Source organism: Colobus angolensis, unplaced genomic scaffold (genome assembly GCF_000951035.1).
Source record: "Colobus angolensis palliatus isolate OR3802 unplaced genomic scaffold, Cang.pa_1.0 Scaffold325, whole genome shotgun sequence".
Classification (NCBI taxonomy): Eukaryota; Metazoa; Chordata; class Mammalia; order Primates; family Cercopithecidae; genus Colobus; species Colobus angolensis.
The window spans coordinates 23,546-36,203 of NW_012116544.1; the positions used below are offsets into that span (position 1 = coordinate 23,546).

Below are 12,658 nucleotides of genomic sequence, written 5' to 3' on the forward strand. Positions count from 1 at the left end.
TCTTCCCCAGACCAAGCCTGCCCAGCCAGCAGGAGGCAGAAGCAGGAGACACTCAGCAGCTTTCCTGCTGTGGCCTTCTGGCTCTACAGGATGATCAGCAGCAGGAGCACGGCTTGGGGGTCCTCTCTACCTTGTGGCCTGCACTTCCTTTCCCACCTGGCCCCCATCCCCTGGGCTGTCGCTGGCTCTTCTTTCCCACTCATCCACTTTCCTTCCTCAACTTTGCTTCCTCCCACCCATCTAGCCCTCTCTTTAACTCTTCATTCTCCCTTTTCCTTTCTTCCCCCGCCTGTCACCTCCTTTTCCAGGACACACACACACATAATATTTTTCAGACAATTCAGCCTTTACTTTATTTTAGAAAATAATTCTGTAGCTTCCACTTTCTTTCATGAAACTGAGGTCAGGCAAGAAACAAAAATCCACCAAGTCCTCTCCACCCTGCCATGGCATCCTGGCCTGTGAGGACATGGGGCGCCTGGGAGTGGGCAGGGAGGCTAGGCAGCACTGGGCCAGAGGCGTCCTGGTCACTGCTCCATCTGGTCACTGCTCCACCTCATGCTGAAAGGCCACCAGAGCCACAGCCTGCAGGGAGGAGCCTGTGTGCCAAACCCCCAGAGGGAAAAGGGACACACAGATTGAATTCTGTCTTCTACCAAGCCAGCAGGAGCCTCCTAGAGCAACAAAGAGGGGACTGATTTTCAGAAAGGAAGGGTCAGGGCATAGTCCCTCTCTGAGGTAAGGCAAGAGAGGGGCTGGCCCGGCACAAGGCCTTCCTCCCTGCACCTCTCCCCTGACAGCTGGGCATGGGCTGAGGAGAGGTCTTGCTTGCCCCCTTCAACTTTCCATCTCAGAACGATAAACTGCTAGGCTGCAGGGAGAGAAGGGCTAAGTGGGGGTCAGAGACAGGAGAGAAGGACAGGAGGCAGTGAGCCCCAATGACCCACCAACTCCACCAGGCCCTGACAAGGCAGCCCCTTTGGTTAGTATCATTTTGGCCACAAATATGTCCCCTTCTCCCATAACCCAGCCCCCACTGGGGGAAAGGGAACAGGTATAGAAGGAGGGCTCATGCTCTGGCTGGAAAAGCCAGGTCAGGGAGACAGAGCAAACGTTGCCAAACTCTCTGCACATGCTCCAGGAGAAAACTCAGGACTTGGACATTTCTGGCCTCAACAAGCCCAGTGTCCCCCTACCACACAGGGGTTTCCTGCTTAATACCCCGCAACACACCCTAGAATAGTTCCCCTGATCTGACTCCCTTGAGAACGGGAGAATAATCCTCACCTTATCATTTGTGCACTTAAATGCCACTCGGAAAAATCAAAAAGATAAATGCACCTAAGAGGGAAACACAGGCAGGCCGATGCAGCCTGGGGACTGTGGTCCCACCTCAGCTCATGATGTGGGAAGGAGGGGCCCAGGAAGGACAGGCTAATTCCAGCTAGGATCATAGCCCTCCCACGTCGGCGGGGGCGCCAGGTGGACACGGCGGCCCCGGAACTGGAAGGTGACAATACCCCGGTAACCAGCTCTTGGAACCCCCGACTTAAGGTCATCCATGACACCCAGAGCCTTGGCGAAGGCCTTGAAGCTGTCCCTGCCGGTGTACTGCACCCGCACCTCCCCCAGCTCCTTGCGATCATTGGTCCTCACTTTCTCCACCTGCAGCTGGGGAGCCCCATAGACGCGGTCGAGGAAATCCCGGTCATAGGCCTCCCGCTGCAGGTAGGACAGGTCCAGCTGGGTGAAGTGCACAAACTGCTGGTTCAACTTGATAAACTTGAGGTGCTGGTCAAAGAACTGCCCGTGGCTCACACCCTTGCGGCCAAAGGTCATCGTTCTGGAGATTTCGGGGCGGATGCAGGCCCGCCCCTTCCGCTGCTCCGGCCGGCGCATCCAGTCGTCCCAGAAGGCCTTTGGCCACTTGGGCTCCAGCTCAGCCCAGAGCTCGGCCAGCAGCAGCCAGCCCAGGCCAGGAAAAAAGTCAGTGCGGTAGAGCAGCTCGGGCTTGCCGGCGTCCACCATCTGCTCCTTGCCGTTGTCGTTCCAGGCCGAGACGCACCAGAGGGAGGGGTCGGCCTTCAGCAGCGGATAGGTGGCCTGAAAGTATTCGAAGAAGTCCGGGGCCACCTCCAGGTCATCCTCCACCACCACGGCCGCGGGGTAGCGGAACTGGTGGAAGACCTGGCCCAGCGCCCAGCGGTAGTGCCGGGCGATCTTGTAGTAGCCCTGGAACTTGCGGTGGTCCGGCGGCACCGCGATGCTGCTGAGGTCGGGCTGCCGGATGTGCGTGACGGCGCCGCCGTAGGAGGCGATGGCCTGGGCCGTCTCCTCATGCCCACAGTCCTGGCTAACGATGATGGGGAAGAGCTCAGCTGAGGGCCGGTAATGCAGCAGCTTGTCCAGGCAGCGCCGAACAGTGCTGCGGTCACAGGCAATGACCAGGATGGGAATCACCGCTGGCGCTGGGGTCACAGGCACGTGCGGCTGGGCGGGAGGGGCCGCTGTGGGCAGCCTCCCCCGCTGGCTCCACAGGGCATCCCCGATCTGCTGCAGCAGCCCACGCTGCCGCTCCAGCTCCACCTCGGCGTCTTGGGCCAGGCGAATCACTTCCCGGGTGAGGCTGGCAGGGTCGTCATCCAGAGCACTGACTGAGGGTGGCCTGCCAGGTGCTGGGCGTGTCCAGAAGAAAAGGAGCAGCAGGGCATTCCAGGCCACAAAGAGGATAGCGCCCCACAGCACAAGCCCTGCAGACTGCTTCTTCAGCATCCTGGCCCCCACGGGGGAGGGCAGGCAAGGGGAGGGTTCAAGGCTGCCGGGGGCTTGCCCGGCTCCCTTGCCTGCAGTCCTAGGGATGCTTCCTCTGGACTATGGGATTAGGAAGCAGCCATGCACCTAAAGACAGGAGAGAGAAAACAAACCGTCACACAAAGGCGTGTGGCTCCACACCCCACAGGTAGAGGAATGTGGGGGGCAGGAAAAGGCCAAGAGTGAGGATAGAGGAAGGCCAGGAGGTTGATTCCAGAGCTCTCTAGGGAGTCAACATCTATGCTGATTCTCAGCAACGTATTTTTGAGGGAGAGGTAGAATGTGATGCTGGTAGAGGGAGAAAGAAAAAGAATCCTAACTCCTCTCTTTCTACCTGTCAGAACTCATTTCCCTCCAGCGGGGAAGGAGGAGGGAGGAGCAAGGAGTGAAAGCATCTGCCTACCATTCCTCTAACCCAACTCCCCCAAGATTACTGATTTTTAAAATCAAATATCATGCCTCAGGGCTAAAATTAATCCCTTACCTAACAGGGAAGCACCAGGGGCACCCCACGAATGTCAGGAGCAAAATGAAGCTGCCCATCATCTCCAGCGTTATTTAACGTTTTGCTGGAGGAAGCAGTCAATGCAAATGAACCAAGAAAAAAACAATTCAAAGCAGAAGTGGAAAAGAAGCAAACTATTTCTATTATCTTTACTTGTGAGAATATGCCTGGAAAACTCTTAGAAAATCAATAATAAACTAAACCAAACTATCAATGAACTGAGCAAGGTAATGAAATATAAAAATCAACAAACACAAATGGATAGCCTTTATATCCACAAATGACTCATGAGAAGAAAACATGGATGAGAAAACCCTCCTTACAAAAGCCAGAGAAATGAGAAAATATTTAGAAATAAACTTAATAAACGTAAACATTCAAAACTTATGTGAACAAAACTATCATTCCCGAAAGACACAAAAGAACAAGTGAACATCCCTTGTTCTTGGTCAGGACATCTCAGCATCATCAAAAATCCCAATAAAAATACCTTTTTATGGAACTAGACGAACTGACAATAAAGTTCACATGAACAACTAGGAAAACAGTAAAAATAAGCTGTGAGGAGGGACTTAGCCCTACCAGATATTAAAATGCTGCACACTGGCCAGGTGCAGTAGCTCCCACCTGCAATCCCAGCACTTTGGGAGGCCAACACAGGAGGATCGCTTGAGCCCAGGAGTTCAAGAATAGCCTGGGCAGCACAGAGAGACCCTGTCTCTACAAGAAATAAATAAAAAAAAAAAAAAAAAAGCTGGGCATGGTGGCATGCACCTGTGGTCCCAGCTACTTAGGAGGCTGAGATGGAATCACCCGAACAAAACCTCCATAATTACAACTGTGTGGTACTGGTACATAAACAGACCAGCCAGTGAAATAGAATTTAAGCTCCAGAAACACTCAATACACAAAAAAAAATCATATATATATATATATATATACACACACACACACACACACACACACACATACATATACATATACTGCATACTACAAAACCTCCATAATTACAACTGTGTGGTACTGGTACATAAACAGACCAGCCAGTGAAATAGAATTTAAGCTCCAGAAACACTCAATACACAAAGAAATATAATATGTAATAAAGGTGCTACTTAAAATTCCCAAGATAGTCTTATTAATAGTGTTATAATAATTATGTAGCTATGCTATATAGCTTGAATATGGTTTGTTCTCTGCAACACATGTTGGAATTTGACCCCCAGTGTGGTGGTGCTGGAGGTGGGGTCTAGTGGTAGGTGTTTGGATCAGGGGTCTAGTGGTAGGTGTTTGGATCACAAGGGGGGCTGGGGCAGAGCCCTCATAATGTCCTCTGGTGAGTGAGCTAGTTCCCCAGGGATAACAGGCTGTTACAACCAAGCCCAGTCTCTCTTGCATGCCCCACTTCCTTTCTACTGTCTCTCCTGCATGCCCCACTTCCTTTCTACTGTCTCTCCTGCATGCCCCACTTCCTTTCTACTGTCTCTCCTGCATGCCCTACTTCCTTTCTACTGTCTCTCCTGCATGCCACACTTCCTACTTTCAGCCATATCCATACAAAAACCTATACAGGAATGTTTACAGTCACTTTATTCATAATCACTCAAAACTGGAAATAACCCAAAGGCCCATCAACAGGGAAATACAGATAAACAAATTGTGATTTACTCATAGAATGGAATAATATCCAGCAAAAAAAACCTGAATAAATCACTGACACACACAACACAATCTCCAAATAATTACATAATATGGGTATTTTTGGGAAAAATAAAAAAGAACACGTACATTAAGATTCCATTGACATAAAACTGCAGAAAATAGAACTAATCTATATGACAGAAAGCAGATCAGTTGTTGCCTAGGAATGGAGGCAGAGAAGGGCAGTGGGGTAGTTACTACACAGGGGCTTTAGGAAACTTCTGGAAAGGTGGGTATGTTTATTATCTTGATTGTGGTGATACTTTTACAGGTGTGTATATATATATATACACACACACACACAATTTGTGAAAACATCAAACTGTACATTTTATATGCAGTTTATTGCACATATTTATATCAATTGTATGTCAATGAAACCTCAAAAAACGTTTTAAAAAAAGACATTGGGTAAAATGACAAAGTTGGAATATGGACAGTAGGTTAAAGTATCAGTGATAACTGATTAATTCCAATTCTTAGGTAATACTGAAGTATTTAGAGGTAGAGGGCCAGGACAGATGCAACTTCTTAAATGGTTCAGAACAAAAATACACTGCATACATAGAGAGGGAGAGCAAATGGAGCAAAATATTAACAAGTGAATCTGAGTAAAGACAGTGTGTACGAGTATCCTTATACTATTTTTTATTCTTGCAATTTGTGTAAGTTTGAAGCTATTTCCACATGAAGTTTCTTGACAGTCAAATATGTAGACATTGCCCATAGCTCTGAATAGCTTCATCCATCAGGGTAGCCCCAGCTAGGCACATCAGCAAGGCAAATTGAGATGATCTGTTTGCCCTGAATTCCTCAGTCAGTCACTTGACGACATGCATCACGCACCTGCTCTCTGCCAGGCTCTGGGAAGGAACCATGACAGAAACCAATGAGAAAAAGGCATGGCCCCACCCACCCTCCAAGCTCTACCAGACCACATTACTGGAAAGGATCTGAAACACTCCCCAATTCCCAGCCAGCTGCCATTCCAGACCATAACTCCTTGACTGTCCTGCCTCTGATCTCCCTTCACACCCCAAAGCTTCAGGCATGCACCCTCTTACACCAACAGCTCTGCCAGTTACCCTCTGCTTCACAGCCTACTCTAATCCTGGTCAAAACCTGGGGCCTCCGATCTAATCTCTGAGGCTCTGGGCTCTCAAACCAGCAGATCTGGCTTAAAAGGGCTGACCCTGAAGGGCGTCTAAAGAGACCTGGATTCTGTCTCCCTCCTGGCAAGACTTCTCCAGCCCCTGCCAGCATTCACCACCACTTGTCTTCTTCCTAGAAACCAACCACCCCCACGACTCCAGGACATCAGTCTTCTCAGAAACCTCAAGTCCATTTCCACGTAACTGTGCAATTAAATTCCTATTATATCAGGGCTCATACACTATAGATCAGTCAGATACATGTCATCAAGTGACTGAGGAATTCAGGGCAAACACTGTTTCAGTTGGCCTTACTGCTGTGCCCAGCTGGGGCCATACAGATGGATGAAGCTACTCAGAGCTGTGGGCCATATCCCCATATTTGATTTTTAAGAAACTTTATGTGGAAGAAAAGAGTGATGCAGAGAAGAGTTTCAGTTTCTTTATCTCCTTTTTTTTTGAGACAGAGTCTCGATCTGTCTGTTGCCCAGGCTGGAGTACAGTGGCATGATCTCAGGTCATTGCAACCTCTGCCTCCCAAGCTCAAGCAACTTTCTTGCCTCAGCCTCCTGAGTAGCTGGGATTACAGGCGCCTGCCACCTTGCCCAGCTACTTTTTGTATTTTTAAGAGAGACGGGGTTTCACCATGTTGGCCAGGCTGGTGTCGAACTCCTGACCTCAAGTGATCCACCCTCCTCAGCCTCCCAAAGTGCGGGGATACAGGTGTGAGCCACGGCGCCCGGCAGAGTTTCACTTTCTTCTTCGCTCTCGCCTCAGGATGTTGTCCATGTTGGAACCTCCCCTCTAATCTGATGGCCAGGGTTCTCTGTCTCCCAACTTCTCGCCTCCTAAATGACTGTGCAAGAAAAAGACTTTATATAATAGGACAGGGATGGAGAAGAGGGACTGAACTCTATTCACTGAAGTGCTGCTCTGCATGGCTTAGAAGGGCAGGGCCACACTGGGCTCAGTGGCTCAAGCCTATAATCCCAGAGCTTTGGGAGGCCGAGGCAGGAGGATCACCTGAGGACAGCAGCCTGGCCAACATGGCAAAACCCCATCTCTACTAAAATAAAAATACAAAAATTAGCTGGGTGTGGTGGTGTGCGCCTGTAATCCCAGCTACTCGGAAGGCTGAGACAGGAGAATCCCTTGAACCTGGGAGGTGGAGGTTGCAGTGGGCTGAGATGGCGCCACTGCCTTCTAGCCTGGATGACAGAGCAAGACTCCATCCCAAAAAAAGAAATAAAAAAGGGGGCTAGAGGGATAGCCCATCCCGGACTTATCAACGACCTGCAAGCCCTTATGGCAAAGCCTCATGGGACCCTCCAGATGACTTCTGCACCCTTTAGATGACTTTTTACTCTTCTCCAAACATTAGAATTTGGTGGCCCACACCCACTACCTGACACTTAGGACCTCCTGCCCCACCCTTTTAAGTCATGCAGGTCAAAGCAATCTTCTGACTGGGTTTTTACTTAGCAAATCTGCACACATCTGGAGTGGCTGGAGAGCCCAACAGGAAAAGCTGCCCCAGCCCAGCCCTGGTCTCCACCTTAGTGCTTGGACCGTTGTTCTCCACCCCACAGCCCTGTGCTTCAAACTTGCTCCTTTTGCTGTAAGAGTACATGACACCCCTATTTCCAGCCCACTTGCTTCTTCACATAGGCTCATCCTGGGCTCCAGTGCTATTTTCCTACTGTTTACCCATGTAATTCCTGGGATAGGATCTTCAGTTCTGCCTGGAAGTTAGTGCTGTGTGCACACACATGAACCAGGAGCCACACACCCTCTCACAGCTGGCTGTGCCCAAAAGGATGGTCAAGCCCAGACCCTGGCCAGCAGCAGTGACCTGCTCCTCCAGCAAGCACTGCTCAGGTCTGCTCAGGCCACCATCAGGAGAGTGCAGCAGTAACAAAGGCAAGCCAGACAGCCCAGAGGCATCACCCTACGTTTTGTCACATTTCTGAGACTCAAACTGGGTTGCTGTGAAGATCAGATGAGATAAGCCATGTTAGGTGTTTAGAACAGTGCCCGGCATGACCACGTAAATACTGGCCAGTTACTTCACTCCTTTCTCCCCATTCTCTTTGTTCCATTCTACCACACTCCCATCAGGTACCCCAATGGCCAACCCTACCCTTGGGGTCTGTGCATGTGCCCTTGAGCCAGCTCTGCTCTTCCCTATCTTCTTCACCTGGCACACTCTGCTTCGTGTCTCTGCTAAGATGCCTTCCTTGACGCCTGGGACCACATAAGGTCCACCTACCCTTCACCAACAGCAACGAGTGCAACCACCTGCTCGATTTCTCTCAGGCCCCCTCAGCTGCAAGCTACATGAAGACAGGGATTGGCTCCACCAGCCAAGCCACTGTGCTAGGGCCCTCAACATTCAGCAGACGTGCCTGGGATCTAAACACATCCACAGTTCCTCAACTGCAACTGCCAAATCCAAGAAGCACTAAAAAACAGAAGTTTTCTTAACTCAATTGGCAGTAAAGTCTCATCCAACCTCATTTGCTAAAATCTGATCTGATCTAATATGGGGCTATTTATAGTCTTTTATCTCTCCTGCTGTGGCTATTCATACATTTTGCTACAGAAATAAACATGGTGGCTTATGCTGTGCTACTTCTGATCTTCCACTACAGAGTAAATTCACCAGATCACCTTTTCAAAACTCCAAAAATTCTGAATTCTGAAATACGTCTAGGCCCAAAAACTTCAAAACTGTGAGAATGGAAGTACAAAGTTACTCTGACTGCTAGCAGCCCATGTCAAGCCCTCCAGCCTGTTAACCTGAACTCACTCCTTCACAGGAAGGACTGTCTTAAGTCTGGACTCTTGATGTAGTTTCCCAGCTGGTCCACCTGTCACTCATCCTGCTTCCCTCTCACAAACCCTCCCAACAGCAACGGTGCATCCCTCCTGACAAGCACGTCTGGTCACAATAACTTGCCTTAAAGCCATCAGAGGCTGCACTGCCCACAAAATAAAACTCAAACTCATTATTATGACATACAAAGCCCTTCTTACAGACTGGCTCAAACATCCCTTTTCAACCTGACCTCCAACCACTCACCCCATGGACCCTGCACTCTGGCCTCAGCAGGCTGCTTTTTCCCCAATAAGCAAACCTGGACACTGCTGGGTCTTTGCTCCAGTTGGTCCCTCATCCTGGAATCTGACCCATGGCACCCCCTGCCAGCCACCCATACATCCTTTCAGGCCACTTCAGGTGACTCCTGCAACATCGCAGACAGAGCCAGGCCTCCCTGTGGCTACACTCCCATAGCACTCTCTCCACACCATAACAGAATCTGTGGCCACACGCACCTGACTCCCACCTTCCTCCTTAGGAAAGAAGACTCTATGACTTCTGTGCCCGTCACAGTGCTTGGCACATGCGTGAGGTTCAAGTGGCTAGATGGAAGACTGCTCGCACTATTAGTGAAACCAGGGAGAAAGATGGTCAAAGCAGCAGCAAGAGAGTGAAGCGTTCCATTTTCCAAAGATGACCGCACATATCCCATTCCATACGCTCTTCTTACAAGTGACAAAGACACCCCTGGCTTCAGAGCTGAGGGTCTGTGCTCCCTCCCTTTGGTTCTGGGAAGAAGAGATGCTATGTGACTTGTGAGACTAACTCATAAAAGGCAGTAGTTTCCACCTGGTCCTCTTAAGATGCTTAATCCTAGGACCCTGCTACACGGACAGGACCCCTCTAGGTATTCCAACTGACAATCCCAGCTACAGTCCCAGCTGACAGCCAGCATTTACTGCTAGACACAGGAGACGGCCCTCCAGATTATCCCAGCCCCAGCCATACCTGACTGCAACCGTGTGAAAGACCACAAGCAAGAACCACACAGCTGAGATGTTAATAAAATGATTCTGTTGCTGTAAGCCACTAAGTTCTGGGGTGATTCACTATGCAGCCAGCAGTACCTGAAGCAATGAGAAAAACAGAATCTAGATAATCTTGACAAGCAGGGCAAGAGTCCTCCCTGTCCTCTGTGCTCAGTTCAAAGTCCAAATACTGAGGCCCTGTCTCCACTCATGTCTCCTTCCTTATTAGATATCTACTCCTACATAATAAATTACCTCAATATTTAGTGGCTTAAAACAACAGTTATCACTTACTCTTTCTCACAGTTTTTATTGGTCAGAAATTTGGACAGTACAACACAGAGGGGATGGATGTCTCTGCTCTACCATGCCTGAGGCCTTGCTGAAAGACTCAAAAGTTGAAGGCTAGACTCCCCTGGAGGCTCTCAGGTTCTCTCACATGTCTGTAGGATGATGTTGGCAGCAGCTGAGACATTATTGGCAGGAGTGCTCACTAGAACCCCTCTATGTGGCCTGGAAATGTACTGGAAGTGGTGGCTGCATTCCAAAGGGCAGTGTTCCAAGAAAGCAAGCAAGCCAGGTGAAGGTGTGTCCCGTTCCTGATTCAGCCTTGGATCAGGTCTGTCTTACTCACTGGTCAGGGGAACCACAAGTTCCTATCCACATTCACGGGGAGAGAATCACAAACCCCACCACTGGGTGGGAAGTGGACAATGTCAAACTATAACTACAAGTGGAAGGGGATACTTACGGGTGAGGCCCTTTAGGGAAAATACAATCTGCTACACCTTCCTTTTTAAATAGAACAACTGTCCTTAATCCTGACCTGAGTTCCTAATGATATCATTATGAGACTGACATGCAAGGCACAGACTCAAAACTGACTTTCATTTTCTAGAGTTTTCACAACTCCTTTAGGGAAGTGACACAGCCAATCCACACCACCAAGTACAAAGACATCTGCACCAGGGTGGGAGATGACAAGTGTGTCTTTTCAGTACCAAACCCTTCAGCCAAAATCTGGGTAGGTGCTACCCACCCCTATGGGGCTCACTCAGTTTCTGAATTATTTGAGGGACTGCCTAGGAGCTGTGAGATCCTTTCTAACACTCTAATGCCATGGTATTCTCCAGTCTATTTCCTTTATCTGGCAAAAAATGTTGCTTAAACAGCAAGTGAACACCAGATAGTGAACTTCCAATCATGAGCAATAAAAGAGAAGTTATATTTAGCTTTAAAATTAAGTATAGAAGTGGAAGAAATGGTAACAGATTTTCCCTTCTATCTCTGCTTTGCTTAATGTTAAAAAGCACTACATAAAAATTCCAGAAAATATAGACATGTTACAGATAATGGAAATCTAACTGAACTACTTTCATGTTCATTCTTAGACCTTGGCTGGACTCCTGTATCATGTATCAGGCCCATAATTTCAGGACGGAAAAAAAAAGAAAGGTAGTCAGAGAAGATACACTAAATAATTCAAGGGTTTAGAGAATAAGACCTAGGAGGGAAAGGATGCAGGTTATTCATCCTGGAAAAGAAGAGCTAAATACAAGTGCCATAAAAGGCATGAGGCCTGGGATCCAGCCAGCAAGCAAGGCAACTTTGGACAAGTCACTTGACCCACTTGTACCTTAGTTCTCTCATCTATAAGGTGACAGGGTTGATTTGGTTCATCACAAGGTACCAGTGCCTGGATACTGAGGATAGTGACAATTTCTCTAATGCCCCAAACAGTAATGAGTTTCCCTTGTTACACAGGCCACTGAGGTCAGACATACTGCAGTGCTTCTAACAGTGAGAATAAGACACAGAAGCAGGGATATGGGTGAGCTCAATGGTCCCCGGAATTGGGAAGGACCAGGACCCAGTGATTCCTGATGGAAGGCAGACCCTGGATGATGTGAGCATGTAAGAGCAAAGGCTACATGGCCTGAAAAAATATTGTAAATGACTGAAAATAAAGTTGGACAACTTCTCAGCCAGTGATGTTCTAAAACAAAACAGCAGACCCGCTACAGCAGCAAGGGTTAACCGAAGTGAAGCTTCAGCCTTGCGGGAGACAGAGCGGGCCAGCCACAGTCCCTCTACTACAGAGTTTATCAGACGCGGGCACTGCACGTCCCGGGGCTCTCTACTCCACACACGTTAGCAAACAGGTAGGAAGAAAAGTTTTCTTGCCAATTTATTATATATATATTTCAACACTGAGTCAACATTTCCTTTCTGCTGAGGAGAATCAACCTCTATTAACTTGGGGAAAGGATGCTGGAGTCAGGTTAGGGGGAAAGGCCACCTCCCTAGTCTCGCTCCGCAAACCCTCCGGGCACTCCCACCCCCTCCCTGCCCCGCACCCACGGACGCCCTGGGCCGAGTTTCACAACATCCTCCCCAGTCCGCGGAGCCCTCCCTCCCTCCCTCTAACAGCTGGAGGCCCGGGATTCCGAAAGCAGAAGGCGGAGTTCCACCCTCCCGGCTCGGGAAGGGACTAAGGCGCAGCTGGGACAGGGTCGGCCCGGGCCGCTCCCCAGCCAAGCCCCCTCTCGCTAGCGCTCACGGGCACCGGGGCTTTCCGGCGACCCGACGTCCCTGGGGCTCCCTCTCGGCGCCCGCGAGGCCTCCCCCGGTCAGACCTCCG

At 49.4% G+C, this 12,658-nt stretch overlaps 1 protein-coding gene across 13 annotated transcripts in view; it reads right to left on the reverse strand.

Moving 5' to 3' along the window:
• Window positions 1-325: 325 nt before the first annotated feature.
• Window positions 326-12,658, reverse strand: part of MGAT1 (mannosyl (alpha-1,3-)-glycoprotein beta-1,2-N-acetylglucosaminyltransferase) — a 25,201-nt gene continuing 12,868 nt past the window's right edge. For 9 of the 13 annotated variants that reach the window (XM_011951706.1, XM_011951704.1, XM_011951700.1 and 6 more), the window contains one exon: window positions 326-2,898. In XM_011951706.1, the coding sequence (XP_011807096.1) occupies window positions 1,435-2,772 (1,338 nt within the window). In that variant the 5' untranslated portion in view covers window positions 2,773-2,898 and the 3' untranslated portion in view covers window positions 326-1,434. Of the gene's footprint in view, window positions 2,899-4,090; window positions 4,130-5,659; window positions 5,885-12,658 lie in introns of those variants that run through there. The other 4 variants (XM_011951707.1, XM_011951708.1, XM_011951712.1 and 1 more) reach the window with 4 other exon arrangements.